The 19,184-nt window shown below is 42.0% G+C and overlaps 1 protein-coding gene across 2 annotated transcripts in view; it reads left to right on the forward strand.

The window, feature by feature from the left end:
• Positions 1–19,184, forward strand: part of KDM3B (lysine demethylase 3B) — a 59,216-nt gene that overhangs the window by 24,002 nt on the left and 16,030 nt on the right. For both annotated transcript variants that reach the window (XM_029216396.1, XM_029216397.1), the window contains 6 exons: positions 1,521–2,120; positions 5,764–7,000; positions 8,118–8,319; positions 12,602–12,816; positions 13,590–13,742; positions 19,049–19,156. In XM_029216396.1, coding sequence (XP_029072229.1) covers positions 1,521–2,120; positions 5,764–7,000; positions 8,118–8,319; positions 12,602–12,816; positions 13,590–13,742; positions 19,049–19,156 — 2,515 coding nt within the window. The remainder of the gene's footprint in view (positions 1–1,520; positions 2,121–5,763; positions 7,001–8,117; positions 8,320–12,601; positions 12,817–13,589; positions 13,743–19,048; positions 19,157–19,184) is intronic.

Raw genomic sequence — 19,184 nt, forward strand, 5'->3', positions numbered from 1 at the left:
AATTATTGACAGTTCTGCCAAGTTTTGCAGTAACCCTTCTTAGAGATCCATGGTTACCTCATCTCCTTAAAAGAGTGAGCAAGAAAGAAAGGAGAGATTTCACTGATTGTACTTCCGTACTTCACAGCACTGAAAACTGGGTGATGATGGAGGTTGAAGAAAGGGTAAAAAGGTTTTAAAAGGATCACATGAAAGCAATTCTTTTTTTTGTTTTTTGAAAGCAATTCTTAACAAACAGAAACAGTTCTTGAACGAAAGATTTAGAAACTTAGATTAATATTACCAAAAGCATGGGAGAAACAAATAAATCTGAGCTTTGTTTAAGGTTTGTAGAAGGAAATTAAGGGAGAAAAGAGAGAAATGAAGGCAGCAAAAAAAAAGAAGAAAAAAAAAACTAGAACTGGCAAGAAGAAATGTAAAATTTGAAAAAATTTCAGTTATAACAGCTATAATAATGATTACAACAAAGATAGATCTGCACAAAGAATCTATAAGTATTTAAGGGCAGTAAGACTAGAGTAATCAAGTTGGTAAATAATAATGGCCAAATAACTATGTCTCTAGCTTATTGCCACCCCAATCTGTTATCTGAATAAAACTGTCTGAAAGTTAGCTAAATGAAGCTAAAATGAAAACTTGCTTCATGATGGGATACCAATCTAAGACTGTTCCAGATATAAGTTGCTTGAGAGAATGTTAGCTGTGTCCCAAGCCCCTGTCCTCTTGTCCTTCTCAGGGAAAGAGTTTTTATTCAGAGATAGGAATTGCCCCCTTTTAATTCTGTGTCTTTTAAGGTTGTCTGACCTCTCAAATAAGGCACAAATAAGATTTCATGTGATAGGCTAAAATTACTGGAAGAGCTAAGAGATTTGGTTGTTTGGTTATGGTAGCCTGCCTTTTTAGCTTTTCCCTGTCTAATGCTTTGAAATAAGCTCTGGAGATTGTTTGTGTCTTTATAGTGTCCATAAGAACAATTCAGACTTGTTTCTGTTGGGCTCACTTTTGCTCTGGTCACAGACTCATAAATGTTGGTTTTCCTATTGTTAAGTTGTCACCAGTTTTTAATGACTTCTGGATAGAAGAGATTTTATTTTTCAATAGTTGAAATGCCAGTTTCTGTCAAACAAGGAGATAAATATAAAAGTAAAGCAGATTTTGTTTTTCATCAAGAGGCAAATAAGTTCCCAGCCTAGCAGTCTATTTTGTAAAAGAAACTCCACAAATTTTTAAAATCCTAAAAAAAGTCCAGTTGAGGAAGTAGTGGATTTTATTTAAGGGAAGGTTTGCCAAGTGAGTTAACTTCTTAGTAACCATTATCTTGAATATGTATGCATAAATTGAATCACAGGAAGATTGGAGCTTTTTAACAAAAGGGGATGTCTTAGAGCTGGCATTGGAATTTGGCAATCTGTACCTGCTTTGATTGTCTGCTTCTAGAGATGGGAAAGAGCTAATGGTTTATGGTTTTCACAGGATGGAAAGTCCCTTGTAATAAATCTTTTTTGAATTTTGTTTTGTAGGGGGGTACGTTAAAAGCAGTAAAATCTTCCAAAGGAAAGAAGAAGAGAGAGAGCATAGAGGGGAAAGATGGCCGGAGGAGGAAAAGTGCTTCGGACTCTGGGTGTGACCCTGCATCAAAGAAATTAAAAGGAGACAGGGGTGAAGTAGACAGTAATGGGAGCGATGGAGGTGAGGCAAGCCGAGGGCCCTGGAAAGGAGGGAATGCCAGTGGAGAGCCAGGGCTGGATCAGAGAGCCAAGCAGCCACCGACTACATTTGTCCCCCAGATTAACCGCAACATTCGCTTTGCCACTTACACCAAAGAAAACGGCAGGACTCTGGTGGTGCAGGATGAGCCCATAGGTGGGGACACACCTGTACCTTTCACTCCATATTCTACAGCCACAGGTCAGACACCTTTGGCCCCAGAGGTGGGTGGAGCCGAAAATAAAGAGGCAGGAAAAACACTGGAACAAGTTGGCCAGGGTATGGTGGCTTCAGCAGCTGTGGTCACTACCGCCAGCTCCACCCCAACCACGGTGAGGATCTCAGACACTGGCCTTGCAGCAGGGACTGGGCCGGAAAAACAGAAAGGCAGCTGGTCGCAGGCCCCAGGAGAGGTGAGTTGTTTCAGGGGCAGATTTGCAAGATTTGGGTTCACTCTTTCACCCTGCTTTGTTCTTAACACATTAAAAAAGCATCTCAAATGCCACAGGGAAGGAGTATTTCTGAGATGTGCTTAAATTGTATTCTGTGGATAGTCCTTTACTGCTCATTGGGCAAATGCATATATCTTTAAAACTTTATCAGCTCTTAAAAGTCACCTGAACAATTGGGCTGATCGAAAACTGATTATACAGCCCAATTTAATGAGTTGTTAAAATAGATCTAATGGGGAATCTTTTTAATTCAGTTATCTATTTAGTTCATGTAGTGGTTGAGCCTCAACCAGGCCTATGAGAGGCAAGGTTAATGAATTATAGTGTTGGCAACAGTGAACACTGTAATTAAGGCTATGTGAAAGCTACTATTACCCAAACCCCTGTTTTCAGTTCATCATTTTATATATTTTCCTTTGAGGCTGGGCTGCTTTCTTTGATTTGATATGACCATGGAAGGTTGGTTTTTTCTTTCCCCTAAGTTAATCTTTTAAGTCTTACCTGGAAATTTTGATGGAATTATTTCATCATTTCATATATTTTCCTTTGAGGCTGGGCTGCTTTCTATGATTTGATATGACCATAGAAGGTTGGGGGTTTTTTTCCCCTAAATTAATCTTGTAAGCCTTACCTGGAAATTTTGATGGAATTAATCACAGTAGTATCTAGTTTACTATGTTCTTTATCTTACATGCATGTATTGTTGCTGAAAAGGAACTTTTGTTAAATACAAGTTAACATCAAGTTGGCTCCCCAGTCAAATTTGAAAGAGTGTCAAAATCAGTTATAGTCTTTTGGTTCTATTTTGGTCACCAAAGTATGATTTATGATGCTAGTCATATTTTTTTCAAACTGGCTGTTAATTCAAGCTGGAATATGAAATACAAATAAAATACTAATTTTTTTTTAAATTATGTATAGGAAACTACTGTGTGCTAAGTACTGTATATTATAAACAAAGAATTGAAATCCTGCTTGACGGAGCTCACATCCTAAAATGGAATCATTTTATAACAGTGTATAACAGTGCCATATAAAACATGGCATATACATTTCATCTGACTTCTTCCCCTCCCTAGCAAATGCAGTTTGTTAATCTCTAGTGTGCAGGGTTGGGGAGGGAGGTGAAGTGCCCAGGCAGAAGAGAAGGCCTGTAAATGCAAATTTCGCACTCTTCATGTTTTGTTCTCTGTTAGTTTACCAGCATTCCCAAGAGAGCTAGTTGGGGATCTTATGTGGATTTCCAGTATGTGTAAGTCATCATATTGCCCAAATTGATTAAAATCAAATCCATGTCAAAGGCAGAGTAGATGTAAATGGGGATTACAAAATAGACCAAATACTACACTCTGCAAGAAGAGATCCACTGAATGCTGTTGTTCTTGGAGTAGCAAAGCTGAATAAATGAAATGTGGATCAAAGGGCATTTTCCAAACAGGTTTGAGAAATTTCTGTGACTGTATCTGTAACTTTGCTAATGTGTTAGCCTAGGTATTCTCTTGGAATATGATTTAAAAGTACAGAAATGGATGTTTCCATCATGAAATAGGGACACAGCCCTCCAGGAAACTTCCTTCCCTAAAACGTGTGTTAAAATCAGTTTGTCATCACTTTCTTATAAGAAGAGGGTTTGAAATTTAATCATTTGAAGAAAATGAAAGACCATCCAAATTATTTTTCATTCATGTGTGTATTTATTTTTAAAGAGTAACTTTAGTAGTGAAACCTGAGATCCTTATGCTTATTCCTTGCAGTCATGCAGGTGTCAAGGCTCCTGGCCAGATTCTGGCAGTGAAACAACAGCATAGCATCAGTGCTGTGTCTGTCTATTCTCTTTATTTGGAGGAGTTTAAGTCTGGTTGCTGGTTAGTGGGAAGGAAAAGAAGAATGAACTAAGTTTTTGACTGTTAAATGCACTGAAGCAGTCTCTGTAGCAGATGTCAGCTGGAGGCAAGCCACAGGTGGTCTGCCTGGTTCTCATGCCTCTTTGCCACCCCAAAGAAAGTCCTAATGTAGACTCCTCTTACGTATTTAAAGAAAACCTTAAATATATTGAAACTCCCCCCACCTTTTTTATAAATTTATTTATTTTATTTTATTTTTGGCTGCGTTGGGTCTTCGTTGCTGCTCTCTGGCTTTCTTTAGTTGTGGTGAGCAGGGGCTACTCTTTGTTGCGGTGCATGGGCTTCTCATGGCGGTGGCTTCTCTTGTTGCGGATCACGGGCTCTAGGCACGCAGGCTCAGTAGTTGTGGCTCGCGGGCTCCAGAGCGCAGGCTCAGTAGTTGTGGCGCACGGGCTTAGTTGCTCTGCGGCATGTGGGATCTTCCTGGACCAGGGCTCGAACCCGTGTCCCCTGCATTGGCAGGCAGATTCTTAACCACTGTGCCACCAGGGAAGCCCCCCGCCTTTTTTTAACAACACCCTTTCATTTATCTGGCATAAATTTTTTTAAATTATGGTAAAGTAACACATAACATAAAATTTACCACTCACACCATTTGAAGTATACAGTACTGTGGCATTATACATTCACAGTGTTATGCAACCATCACCACTATCTAGTTAAAGAAATTTTCTTCTCGCCAAAAAGAAACTCCATATCCATTAAGCAGTCATGGGATAATTTTTATTTCCAAGTATTACATAAGTGCTCGTACCTACCTGTGGATATTTCTCTGTATTACGCACATATATGGGTGTGTAATATACCATATGAAAGTGATTCTAACCCTTCTTTATGTATACATCCTTCTTTATTCAAATGCAAAAGTTAGCATTTTTAAGGTATCAAAAAAAAGAAAGTGTTTTTTCATTCTCCAATTTGTTATGCTGAATGCTTTTATTTGGTGGGTGTATCAGTGTCTACAGTTTTCCACTTTGGAGACTTGTTAGATCCTAATGATAACAGAAGGGTTCAGTAACTGGTGTGCCTTCTTTAATTTAGCACCTTTAGGTCTAACTTTAATTGAAACAGATAATTCAACTTTTAGGTTGACTTGGACCCATAAATAAAAATAAATGGCCAAATTCCAAAAGGGTCCATCTTGGTGAGTTTCAGACTAATAAAGAAAATACTTTTCCTTAATGTACAGTGGGCTTGTCATAGGGCTGAAGTCGCTTTTGTAAGATGGGCAATTTGCAGTGGCTTAAATAAACTGAAACTTTAACCATAGCCCCTAAGGTCTTTGAGATAGATTAATATTACAGGGTCACTAGTAATATTTCACTATATTTCAGAGTAAAAGCTGATGTCCAGTAGGGAGCCCTTTTCTTCAGTTCCTGGTGGAGTCTTCATTTCTAAATAGATACTTAGAAGCCTACACAGCCTCCAAGTGCTCTGACAACCAGTTGGCTAACAACCAAGGGAATGGCAGGATATCATTCATCCTGCCATCTCTAGCTTACCTTGCTAAAGGTCCCCCTGTGCTGTCTGTGGCAGTTTTCTTCCCTGGTGAAATATAGGTATAAGAACAGTTTTCCTGGAATTGTAGGAGAGAAAAGTTGATTGACCCACAGGAAATGTTGGCCTAGGTCCAAGAAGATATCTTAAGGTTGTCAAGAGAAGCCAGCATCACTAACTCAGGCTATCTTCTCTCTTTTCAGAATTCAAGAAATTCTGTTCTGGCCTCTTCTGGATTTGGAGCATCTCTCCCGAGTTCATCACAAGCTTTGACTTTTGGAAGTGGAAGGAGCCAGTCCAATGGGGTTCTAGCTACAGAGAACAAACCTTTGGGCTTCTCTTTTGGCTGTAGCTCTGCACCAGAGTCTCAGAAAGACTCTGATCTCTCCAAAAACTTGTTTTTTCAATGCATGTCCCAAACTTTACCCACCAGTAACTACTTCACTACTGTTTCAGAGAGTTTGGTTGATGATTCCTCCAGTCGAGACTCATTCAAACAAAGCCTTGAGAGCCTATGTAAAGGAAGATCCGCTCTTGGAGCAGACACTAAATCAGGCTCTAAGGCTGGAAGCTCTGTGGATCGGAAAGTGCCTGCAGAGTCCATGCCCACCCTCACGCCAGCCTTCCCACGGAGCCTCCTAAATGCCCGCACCCCAGACAGTCATGAAAATCTATTTTTACAGCCCCCTAAACTGTCCCGAGAAGAGCCTCCTAACCCTTTCTTGGCATTTGTGGAGAAAGTTGAACATAGCCCTTTCAGCAGCTTTGCATCTCAGGCATCAGGTAGCTCTTCCTCTGCTACCACTGTCACCTCCAAGGCAGCACCCAGCTGGCCCGAGTCTCACTCCTCTACAGATTCAGCATCTTTAGCAAAGAAGAAAACCCTTTTCATCACAACTGACTCCTCCAAACTGGTGTCTGGTGTTCTGGGCTCAGCTCTTACCACTGGGGGGCCAAGCCTCTCTGCCATGGGGAATGGCCGGTCCAGTTCACCCACCAGCAGCCTCACCCAGCCCATTGAGATGCCTACTCTATCCTCTAGCCCCACAGAGGAGAGACCAACTGTGGGGCCTGGGCAGCAGGACAATCCTCTCCTTAAAACCTTTAGTAACGTCTTTGGCAGACACTCAGGCAGCTTTCTGTCCTCCCCAGCAGATTTTTCACAGGAGAACAAAGCTCCTTTTGAAGCTGTGAAAAGGTTCTCACTGGATGAGCGAAGCTTGGCTTGCAGACAAGACTCGGACTCCAGTACCAATAGCGACCTGTCAGATTTGAGCGACTCTGAGGAGCAGCTGCAAGCTAAGACCGGCCTAAAGGGGATTCCGGAGCACCTGATGGGGAAGCTGGGCCCCAATGGGGAGCGCAGTGCTGAGCTGCTGCTGGGAAAAGGCAAAGGGAAGCAGGCCCCCAAAGGCCGGCCTCGGACTGCCCCCTTGAAAGGTGATCCTGCTGGGCTTATACGTGGGCTTGGCTCTGGCACTAGCTTTAAATGCTTGTTGTGCTCTTGGGCAGCAGAGGCCCTCTCTTTGATGGAAAGTTCTATAATCTCATAGAATTACATAGTCAAAAGGGCACAGTAGGGGCCCCTCATCAGACCTTCTGGTTCAGGGCAGGATTGATCTATACCAGTACTGTAAGAGGGGTATGTGTCCTGTGTAATGATAATCCCAAAAAGTCTTGATAGTCTGTTATTTTCGGTCAGGAACTCTTTTCTTGTGTATTTCTCTTGCCTTTGGCCCTTCCTCTTTTATTTACTTAGGCGAGTTACTCAGTACTAGTCTTCATTCTCACATCGCAGCCTTTTTTTTTTTTTTTTTTGTGGTATGCGGGCCTCTCACTGTTGTGGCCTCTCCTGTTGCGGAGCACAGGCTCCGGACGTGCAGGCCCAGCGGCCCGTGGCTCACGGGCCCAGCCGCTCCGCGGCGTGTGGGATCTTCCCGGACCGGGGCACGAACCCGTGTCCCCTGCATTGGCAGGCGGACTCTCAACCACTGTGCCACCAGGGAAGCCCTACATCGCAGCCTTTAGTAGAGTTGATGAAGCAAAGCGAACCACTCCTCCGTTTGCTCCTCTCTGTCACATATATATGGTTTTAACACCTCTTCCAAAAGCCATTAACGCCTATGGAGTGAGGTTATGGTCCAAAATTGTATAAGGGCAAGTGTCTAAGAGAAAGTCTGATGGTAAAAGTCGCCATTCCTGTTAGGATTTGGTATCCCATGGGAGCCCCAAGAGTTCTTGATTAGTAGAACAGTCATACCCTGAGGGACTAGTGGCAAGAGGCTTCTGCTGTCTTGAGTTTTCCTCACCCATGCTCAGAGTTGTTTTGTTGTCATGGGGTACTTCGCACAAATTCTCCATGGTCTTTAACTCCTAGTTGAAGCCTTTGTTCCCTGTGCTCCTTTTCTGTCAAGGATAGACCTGATGGGCTCATGCCCATTCAGTGCAAGGAGGAGTGACTCAGGTCAGGACAAGTGACTGTTCCCAGGAGGATTATGTTATTGAGTCTCATTTAAACCTTTCATGACCAACCATTTCTCCCCCTCCCTTGCCACAGTTGGCCAGTCAGTGCTGAAAGATGTGAGCAAAGTGAAGAAGCTGAAGCAGTCCGGAGAGCCCTTCCTGCAGGATGGGTCGTGCATCAATGTAGCCCCTCATCTGCACAAGTGTCGTGAGTGCCGCCTGGAGCGGTATCGGAAGTTTAAGGAACAAGAGCAAGATGATTCCACTGTGGCTTGCCGCTTCTTTCACTTCCGGAGGTACCCAGACTCCTCTCTTCATCTCCTTCCCAGTTTCGTTAGTGACACGTAACTTCCACTCTTTCTCTGAATCGGTAAACATATCTCACCATCTTTTTACTGTTTTCCTAAATTGCATTGCTCTTAGAGTCTGTGCTAAGGTTCTGCCATCCCATTAGTGGCCACTTAGTTGTTTGGATTGTGAAATGATATGTGACTTTGTCCTTAGAGAACTGAAATTGAACAATCTTACCTGCTGCCCCCTGAGCTGTGTTGAGTTATTCCTAACTTGGGTTGCACTTGAAACCAGTGGTGTGAGCAGAAGGATGCCATTTTGTGTCATAGATCTGTCTGACCACTTATTCCTCTTTAGTGCTAGAGTAACTTGAGTCCGCTACGGAGAAGGGGAAGTAAGATTAGGAGATAATGTGAAATAGAGATAACTGTTGAAAATCCTAGGAATATCCCTTGCTTTTACCAAACAACAGCTATTTAGTCACTTTTCTTCTGCTTGATAAACTTAGAAGAGGAATTTCTTCTAAGCAATCATTCAAGTGTCCTTAGTTTTTTAAAGAAAGAAATCCAGGTGGTTTATCCATGTGGCATGGATTCACTTATTCAGTAAATATTTATTGAGCACTTAACGTGCGCCAGCCATTGTTGTGGGCATTGAGGATTAAACAGTACATAAAACCACCAAATTCCTGCCCTCAGAAGGCTTGTTGGGGACGCAGAGAGTAAATAAGAAAAAAAAGAGGTTAAATATATAGTATGTCAGTCTGTAATAAATGTGAGGAAGAAAAAGGAGGGAAAGAGGATTGAAGTGTGGGGAGGCTAGAGAGGCTACAGTTTATTTATTTTTATATCTTTTTTTTTTTTTTGCGGTACGCGGGCCCCTCACTCTTGTGGCCCTCTCCCGTTGCGGACCACAGGTTCCGGACACACAGGCTCAGCGGCCATGGCTCATGGGCCCAGCTGCTCCGTGGCATGTGGGATCTTCCCGGACCGGGGCACAAACCTGTGTCCCCTGCATCGGCAGGTGGACTCTCAACCACTGCGCCACCAGGGAAGCCCTATTTTTATATCTTTATTGGAGGAAGCTACAGTTAAATAGGATGGCTTGATGGGGGAATTCCCTGGCTGTCCAGTGGTTAGGACTCCTCGCTTCCACTGCAGGGAGCACAGGTTCGATCCCTGGTTGGGGAACTAAGATCCCACATGCCATGTGGCAAGGCCAAAAAAAAAAAAGGATGACTTGAGAAAGTGAGTTTTGAGTAAAGACCTGAAGGAGGTGAGGGGAGTGAGCCACGCATTTTTCTGGGAGACGAGTATTCGAGATAGAGGGCACAGCAACAGCAACTGTCTTGAGGCTGGAATATTTCTAGTGTGTTCATGGAGCTAGGGTGGGTAAAAGAGAGTAAGCAAGGGGGGCAAAAGAGTGAAGTCAAAGAGTTAATGATAGGTCCAGATTGTAAAGGGCTACTCTTAAGGGCCCTGGCTTTTATGCTGAAGAAGCAGTTGTTGGAGATTTTGAGCTGATGAGTAACACTGATGAATGTTTTAAAGGATCACTGTGACTACCTTCTTGAGAGTAGATTATATTGAGGCAAAAGCAGGGAGAAATTAGGAGAATATTGGAATTACCCAGGTGAGAAATGATGGTGGCTTAGTGTAGGGAGGTATTAATAGAGGTGATGAGAAGTGGTTAAATTAAGGATATATTTTGAAGGTAGAGCCACATGATTTTCTGATGGATTGCATGTGGGATATGAAAGAAGAGTCAAAGATGGTTTTATGGCTTCTGGCCTGAAAACTGGAAGAATGGAATTGCCATTTACTGGTAAGGTGATTTCTTAGGGAAAAGTGGGTTTGAGGAGGAAAATGGGGAGTTTTAATTAGTTGATTTATTTTTATTTTTTTATTTTGGGTTGTGTTGGGTCTTTGTTGCGGTGTGCGGGCTTCTCATTGTGGTGGCTTCTGTTGTTGTGGAGCACGGGCTCTAGGTGCATGGGCTTCAGTAGTTGCAGCACGTGGCTTCAGTAGTTGTGGTGCGTGGGCTCAGTAGTTGTGTCTCACGGGCTTAGTTGTTCCGCAGTATGTGGGGTCTGCCTGGACCAGGGATCGAACCGATGTCCCCTGTATTGGCAGGAGGATTCTTAACCACTGTGCCACCAAGGAAGTGCAGGAGTTTTAATTTAGATATGTTAAATTAGAGATTCCTATTAGATTTCCAAGTAGAGATGTTGAAAGGGCAGCTGGGGAATTCCCTGGTGGTCCCATGGTTAGAACTCTGCCTTCTCATTACCAAGGGCCCGGATTCAATCCCTGGTCAAGGAATTAAGATCCCACAGCTGCGTGGTGCGCCCAAAAAGAAAAAAAAAGAAGAAAGAAAGAGCAGCTGGATATACAACTCCAGAGTTGAGGGAAGAAGTCCAAGCTGGAGATAAAAACGTGGATGTCACTGGGTATTTAAAGCTGTGAGTCTAACTGAGATCACTTAAGGAGTCAAAGTCTAGGCAGAGAAGACCAGTAGTCCAAGGACTGAGTTCTGAAGCTCTCCAGCATTTAGAGATGGGAAAGATGAAGAGGAACTAGTAAAGGAGGCTGAGAAAGAACAGCCAGTGAGGTATCCTGGCAGACAACTGAAGAAAGTATTTCCGGGAAGGAATTATGAACTCCGGCAAATGTTGGTGATTGGGTGGGGTCAGTTAAGGACTGAAAATGACCATTGGATTTAACAAGGGGGAATGACCTTGTCAAAAACAGTTTTGGGGGCTTCCCTGACGGCGCAGTGGTTGAGAGTCCGCCTGCCGATGCAGGGGACACGGGTTCGTGCCCCGGTCCGGGAAGATCCCACATGCCTCGGAGCGGCTGGGCCCGTGAGCCATGGCTGCTGAGCCTGCGCGTCCGGATCCTGTGCTCTGCAATGGGAGAGGCCACAACAGTGAGAGGCCCGCGTACCACAAAAAAAAAAACAAAAAACAAAAAAACAGTTTTGGGGCTTCCCTGGTGGTCCAGTGGTTAAGACTCCACACTTCCACTGCATGGGGCGCCGGTTCGATCCTTGATCAGGGAACTAAGATCCCACATGCTGCGTGGCATGGCAAAAAAAAAACAAAACCAATTTTGGTAGATTGGTAGGAGAAAGCCTGAATGACGTGGATTAAGAGAAAATAAAAGGAAAAGGAGCTGGTGACTGTCAGTATAGACAACTCTTTTTTTTTTTTTTTTTTTGCGGTACACAGGCCTCTCACTGTTGTGGCCTCTCCCGCCCTAGCCCTAGACAACTCTTTTAAGAAACTGCTCCTGGGCTTCCCTGGTGGCGCTGTGGTTGAGAGTCCGCCTGCTGATGCAGGGGACACGGGTTCGTGCCCTGGTCCGGGAAGATCCCACATGCCGCGGAGCGGCTGGGCCCGTGAGCCATGGCCACTGAGCCTGCGCTCCGCAACGGGAGAGGCCACAACAGTGAGAGGCCCGCGTACCGCAAAAAAAAAAAAAAAAAAAAGGAAACTGCTCTTACAAACATAAATGGAGGAGGTGGGTGTGGGATCAAGGGGATTTTTGAGATAGCATGTTCAAATACTGACAAGAGTGATTCAGTAGAGAGGAAAATAGATGATGTGGAAGAGAGAATTAGTGGAGGGATGCCTATGCAAGAGGATAGGATGTAGAACATAGGTGGAGAGGTTGTTCTTCACTGGTACCTAGTTCATCCATAGTAGCAGAAGATGAAATGGAGTACATGGGGCCAGTGACAAGAATGTGTGGTAGCGTGGTGGTGGGAGCTTGTGGGAATTCTCTTCTGGCTCCTTGCGGAATTTTTTCAGTGAAATACTTAGCAAGGTCCTTGTGGGGAAAGTAATACCAGAGGTTTGAAAAGAAAGGAAAAGATATTAAATAGGCATCTAGGAGAGGGAGCACGCTAGGAAACTGTATTGTGGCTGCCAGGCAATATTAAGGGTTCACGTGAGTAGACATGAATTTCAAGTGTGACAGTAAACATAGCTCTGTATTTTTCTCTGGTCAGATTCAGTGCTGTGGGTGCTGGTGTGGAACAGGTGGTTGGAGAAACTGGTGGACATTTCTGGGGACAGCTTTTTAAGGAACCCAGACCTACTAGGTGTTAACAAGCCTTCCTATTAGTGCATACTGTGTTGGTCTAATACAGTGAAATTTCTTAACTCAGTCTGATTCCTGTTATGTGTCATTTAATTTCTTTTAGGTCCTAGGATTTTAAGTGTGTGTTGGTTTGCATGGTTGCTGCTATTTACTATGTATTTGACTTTGTACCTTCCTGTCTCAGGTTGATCTTCACTCGAAAGGGGGTACTCCGAGTGGAGGGGTTTCTGAGTCCCCAGCAAAGTGACCCTGATGCCATGAACCTGTGGATTCCCTCTTCCTCCCTAGCAGAAGGAATAGACCTAGAAACCTCAAAATACATTCTTGCCAACGTTGGAGACCAGTTCTGCCAGCTTGTGATGTCTGAGAAGGAGGCCATGATGATGGTGGAGCCACACCGTAAGGCACCCTCTTGCTTGTCTTCCAGTCAGTTCTAGTTGGAAACTCATTTTCTTTTGCTTAAAGGGAGGTGTGGAAGGAGTGGCAGGTGGCATTTTCTATGGATGAATTAAGGCCGATAAAACTTCTCTTTGTAGTAAACTAAATAGCTGAAGCCACACCTGTATCCAACAGTCCTCATTCTTTTAGTCTTTGGCAGTTAACAAACTAAAAATTCCTTCCCTGTTTGTCTTTCATTGTTGTAGCACAGTTGTCATAATTTGCATTTTGATCCCTGTTTGGGTTTGATTCACGCCGAATATTTTCAGTTTGCTTTGAACTAATTTGTGTTAGTAAGTGATACTTGGTTTGTGAATAGATGAAGCGCTACTGGTTGTTGTGTTTCATACCTAGAACCCACATTTTTCAGACATTTATGATATTTCCATGTCTATGAGATACTGTACCCTATTTCTAGACCAAGGAATATTATACTATGAAATTATGCCCTACACTTTAAGAAAAGAATCCTCTTGTTTCAAAATTCCCCAAATTGAAAATTTTGTAGTATCTTAAATGACAACATGTGGCATTCATTCTCATTGACACTTGTTCAGAAATATTAGAAATTCCATGTATTTTGTTTCTCTTACAATTATAGAAATACAGACTTCATGAACCTTTGAGTTTAATTGCTAGACAAAACACTTGAGTAGAAATCAGTGGGTCTGGGATCTTTTGCTGTTGCTCAGGATGGTCAGTGCCAACAGTATTCCTCTTCCTTTTTCCACCAGAGAAAGTGGCATGGAAGCGAGCAGTGCGTGGTGTACGGGAGATGTGTGATGTATGTGAAACAACTCTCTTCAACATCCACTGGGTTTGTCGCAAATGCGGATTTGGGGTCTGCCTTGACTGTTACAGGCTCAGGAAAAGCCGACCACGCAGTGGTGAGCAAATGTTGTCCTGTGTAGTTCTAAAGGTAAACTGTCAGTGGAGGTGTGGACTTGGAAATTGAAGCAGAAATGGGTTTGCGCCTCCTCTTTAGCTGTTTAGCTTCATTTATGTTTTGTCACATTGTGAGGCCTTAAAATTGCCAACACTCCAGCCTGACTGGGAAGGTTAAAACAAGCCAAGAGTAAATCTTCGTCTTCCCTGGTTTTGTTTTTTTTAATAACATCTTTTTTTGAGATATAATTCATATGCTGTAAAATTCACCCGTTTAAAGTGTACAGTTCAAAGGTTTTTAGTATATTCTCAAGGTTATATAGTCATCACCGTAGTATAGTATATTCTCAAGGTTATATAGTAATTTCATTTTCACTGCTCCAAAAAGAAACTTCACACCCATTAGCTGTCACTCCCCATTCCTCCCCCTCCTTAGGCCTTGGTAACCACTAATCTACATACTGTCTATATAGATTTGCCTATTCTGTACATATCATATAAATGGAATCATACAATATTTGGCCTTCTGTGACTGGCCTCTTTCACTTAGCATACTGTTTCAAAGTTTCATCCATGTTATAGCACCTAATTCATTCCTTTGTATTGCCAGGTAATATTCCATTGTGTGATATACATTTTCTTCATCCATTCATCAGTCAATGGACATGTAGGTTGTTTCTACTTTGGGCTGTTATGAATAATGCCACTAGGAACATTTGTGTACAAGTTTTTGTGTGAACATATGTTTTCATTTTTTTTGAGGATATACCTAGTAGTGGAACTGATGGGGCATATGGCAGTTCTATTTTTAACCCTTTCAGAAACTGCCAAACTGTATTCCAAAGTAGCTGCACCATTTTATAATTCCACCAGCAATGTACAAGGATTTCAGTTTTTCCACATCCTTGTCAACACTTGTTATTAAATGTCTTTAATTGTAGCCATCATAGTGGCTATGAAGTAGTATATCATTGTGTGTGTGTGTGTGTGTGTGTGTGTTTTTAATAAATTTATTTATTTATTTATTTATTTATGGCTGCATTGGGTCTTCATTGCTGCACACGGGCTTTCTCTAGTTGCGGCGAGTGGGGGCTACTCTTTGTTGTGGTGCGCGGGCTTCTCATTGTGGTTGCTTCTCTTGTTGTGGAGCATGGGCTCTAGGTGCGCAGGCTTCAGTAGTTGTGGAGCGTGGGCTTCAGTAGTTATGGCTCGCAGGCTCTGGAGCACAGGCTCAGTAGTTGCAGCGCACAGGCTTAGTTGCTCCATGGCATGTGGGATCTTCCTGGACCAGGGCTCGAACCCATGTCCCCTGCATTGGCAGGCAGATTCTTAACCACTGCACCACAAGGGAAGTCCCTCACAGTGTGGTTTTGACTTGCATTTCCCAGATGACTACTGATGTTGAGCATCTTTTCATATGCTTATTGGCCCTATGTTTATCTTCTTTGGAAAAATGTCTATTCAAATCCTTTGCTTCACTTTGTTTTTGCTTTACCTTATTGCCCACCACTTCCTTATTCTTCCCTCTTCTAAGATACAGTGTAACCATTGTAACAGTGGTTTTAGAGCTTAGGCTACTGGGATCTGAATCCTACTTGCACCCGTTATTATACCAACTATGGTATCTTGGGTTAGCTACTTAAACCCTCAGAACCTCAGTTTCCTTGTCTATAAAACAAAGATAATATGAGTATGTCCCTCACAGCATTGTTTTGAGGATTAAATGAGATGATGTATGTAAAGTGGTTAACACAGGGCCTGACATCCACTAGGTTCTACATGTTAATGGAGCTAAGATCTTCCATTTTCGCCCATGAAAGATAAACTTCTGCACAAATTGCCCTCCTGCCATAAACAACAAGGAAACCAGACAAAATATATGAAACCACAATTTCAGATATTAGACAGCAGGCAGTTTGAGTCTGTGTTCCCTAAGAAAAGGGAAGAAACAAGGTGAATCTTACAGTTGCCCCAGTTTACTGCTCGGAGGCAGTTTCATCCTGTACCACAGGGAAAGGCAACTAAAATAGAGTTTGGCAATCTCATGAGTTGAGACAGAGATCAGAATCTGCAAAGAGTAAGGTAGTGTACTAAAGAGGTTACAACTACACAGAGAGAACACCAGAGATCTGTGGAGAAATCTTCTAAATTTTTTTTGTCTTATAGTGATCACATGCATAAGGTGAAGCTTTCCTCAAGGCAATCAACTGAGTAGTATACAGAACTGACAGTTTGTATTCCCACCAGCCAGAGTGGAGAGACACTGGATAGAGTTCAAAAGAGTCACACCCTTAGTAGTAAGACTAATGTTGTCCTGTCCCAGAATACAGGCTGCTCTGGAGCTGCCATAATGAAGTGTAAAGCAAGCCTTGGAAGGATGAAATTCATCTACAAGTTACTTAGTTATATGCCACACTAAAACCAAACATTCTTTAAAGGATTACAACAAAATCCAGTACTCTGAACATAAAACTCACAAAGCTCTGCATTCAGTGAAGAATGATCAGATATACAGAAAAGCAGAATAATATGACCAGTAATCTGGAAAAAAGAAAAAAAAAAACGATCTGTAGAACAAATCCAGAAATGACAGTAGTGATGAAATTATTGTACAAGGACCTAAAACGGCTATTATAAAACTTTTAAATATGCTTGGACATAAAGGAAAACACAATGAGAAAAACAGAAGACCTGTAAAAGACCCAAATGAAACTTCTTGAGATGAAAAATATCTCCCCCCCAAAATTACACTAGGTGGCAGATTAGATACTGCAGAAGAAACAGTGAGCTTGAAGACAGCAATAGAAACTATAAAAACTAAGCACAGAGAGAAGAAAGAAATTTATAAGTTGAAGAGTGGCTTGTTGAACTACAGGATATATTGGGCAGTCTCCAAAACTTATAAATGGAGTTCCAGAAAGAGGGCAGGAGGGCAGAGACAGAAAAAATATTTGAACAAATAAAGCCAAAAATTTTCCAAATTTGATGAAAAAGCTATAACACCACAAATCCAACAATAATCCTCAAACAGAAAATACGTTAAGAAAACCACACCAGGGCTTCCCTGGTGACGCAGTGGTTGAGAGTCCGCCTGCCGATGCAGGGGACGCGGGTTCGTGCCCCATTCCGGGAGGATCCCACATGCCGCGGACCGACTGGGCCCGTGAGCCATGGCCACTGAGCTGGCGCGAACGGAGCGTGTGCTCCGCAACGGGAGAGGCCACAGCAGTGAGAGGGGCCCGCGTACCACAAAAAAATAAAAAATAAAAAAAATAAATGGAGAGATGTACTGTATTCACGGATAGAAGATTGAATATTAAGATGTCAGTTCTTCCAAATTGATCTATAATTAAGTGCAATTCCAGTGAAAATCCCAATAGGCCTTTTTGTAGAAATTGACAAGTTGCTTCTAAAATTTATATGAAATACAAATTACCTAGAATCCAAAATTTTGAAAAAGAATGAAGTTGGAGGATTTATACTGCTTCATTTTAAGACTTTGTATAAAGCTACAGTAATCAAGACACTATGGTTAGCACAACAGAACAGAGTCTAGAAGTAAACCCACTCATATACATTCAACTGATTAGTTGCAAAGGTGCCAAGCTAATTGAATGGGAAAAGATAGTCCTTCCACAAATGGTACTTAAATAACTGTATATACATATTCAAATAATCAAATGAACTATTTTTATTCACATTATATACAAAAAATTAACTCTAGTAAATCACAGACCTAAACATAAAAGTTAAAACTCTAAAACTTCTAGGAAAAAAATAGAAGACCTTTGTGTCCTTGGGTTAGATAAATATTTCTTAGATAAGACACAAAAAACAAAAGAAAAATTAATATCATCAAATTTGAAAACTGCTCTTCAAAAGACATTAAGTAAATGAAAAGGCAAGCCACATAGTGGGAGAAAAGATTTGCTGATCACATATTTGCTAAAGAACTTGCATCTATAATAAAGACCTCTTAAAACTCAATAACAAGAAGACAAAAAACCCAGTTGTGTTTTTTTTACTTTTTAAATTTATTTTTTTTTGGCTGAGTTGGGTCTTTGTTGCTGCTCTCAGGCTTTCTCTAGCTGCGGAGAGAGGGGGCTACTCTTCGTTGCGGTGCACGGGCTTCTCATTGCGGTGGCTTCTCTTGTTACGGAGCACAGGCTCTAGGTACGTCGGCTTCAGTAGCTGTGGCACGCGGGCTCAGTAGTTGTGGTGCATGGGCTTAGTTGCTCTGCAGCATGTGGGATCTTCCCGGACCAGGGCTCAAACTCGTGTCCCCTGCGTTGGCAGGCGGATTCTTAACCACTGCGCCACCAGGGAAGTCCCCACCAAAACCCAGTTTTTAAATGGCCAAAATATTTGAACAGGTACTTCATCAAAGAAGATAGATCAATGGAAAATAAACACATGGGAAAAAACTATCATTACTTACTAGGGAAATGCAAATTAAAACCATAATGAGAAACCACCAACCCCACTAGGATGGCTAAAATTTTTAAAACTGAGAGTACAAAAGTGCTGTCAAGGATATGGAGCAACTAAAACTTATTAAACATGGCTGATAGTAATGCAATTTGGTACCATCACTTTGGAAAACAGTATAGCCATTTCTTTATAAATTTAGACATAAACTAGCATTCCACTTCTAGGTATTTCCAAGAGAAATGAAAATATGTCCACACAAAGGCTTGTACTTGAATGTTTGTAGCACTTTATTCATAATAGCCAATAATGGGAAACAATCCAACTATTTACCAGCTGATAAGTGGGTAAACACAATAAGGTACATCCATACTATGGAACAGCACTCAGACATAAAAAGATATGAATTACTGATAAATGCAACAATATGGATGAATCTCAAAATCACTGCTAAATGAAAGAAGCCCAACACAAATGACAAATGACATACCATATGTTTCCAGTGATATGAAATTCTAGAAGAAGCAAAATTTTAGTGTTAGAAAGTTGGTCGTTGGTGGCCAGGGGTTGAGGAAACGGTATTGACTGTAAAGTGCTGAAGGGAACTTTATGAAGGGATAGAAAAGTTCTAAATCCTGAATGTAGTACTGTTTCTACAACTATATACATTTGTCTAAATTCATTGAAGTGTACACTTTAAATTGTTGAATTAATTTTATGTAAATTATACCTCAGTGTAGCAGTATTTTTTAAAGTTAGCTGTTATCTTCTTTGACCCATGAAAAAATTGGCCTGTAAAGTCTGAAACTCTTGACTTACTGAGAGAGATACATCTTGTGACCCTCATAAAATAAGTAAAGTCATTTCATTTCTGTTTCAGAGACAGAAGAGATAGGTGATGAAGAGGTTTTCTCCTGGTTGAAGTGTGCAAAGGGGCAGTCCCATGAACCAGAGAATCTCATGCCCACACAGATCATCCCTGGCACAGGTAAAGGAATTCCTTTTTTAGATTTGGT

Source organism: Monodon monoceros, unplaced genomic scaffold, assembly GCF_005190385.1.
Source record: "Monodon monoceros isolate NGI ecotype Baffin Bay Population unplaced genomic scaffold, NGI_Narwhal_1 Super_Scaffold_12, whole genome shotgun sequence".
Classification (NCBI taxonomy): Eukaryota; Metazoa; Chordata; class Mammalia; order Artiodactyla; family Monodontidae; genus Monodon; species Monodon monoceros.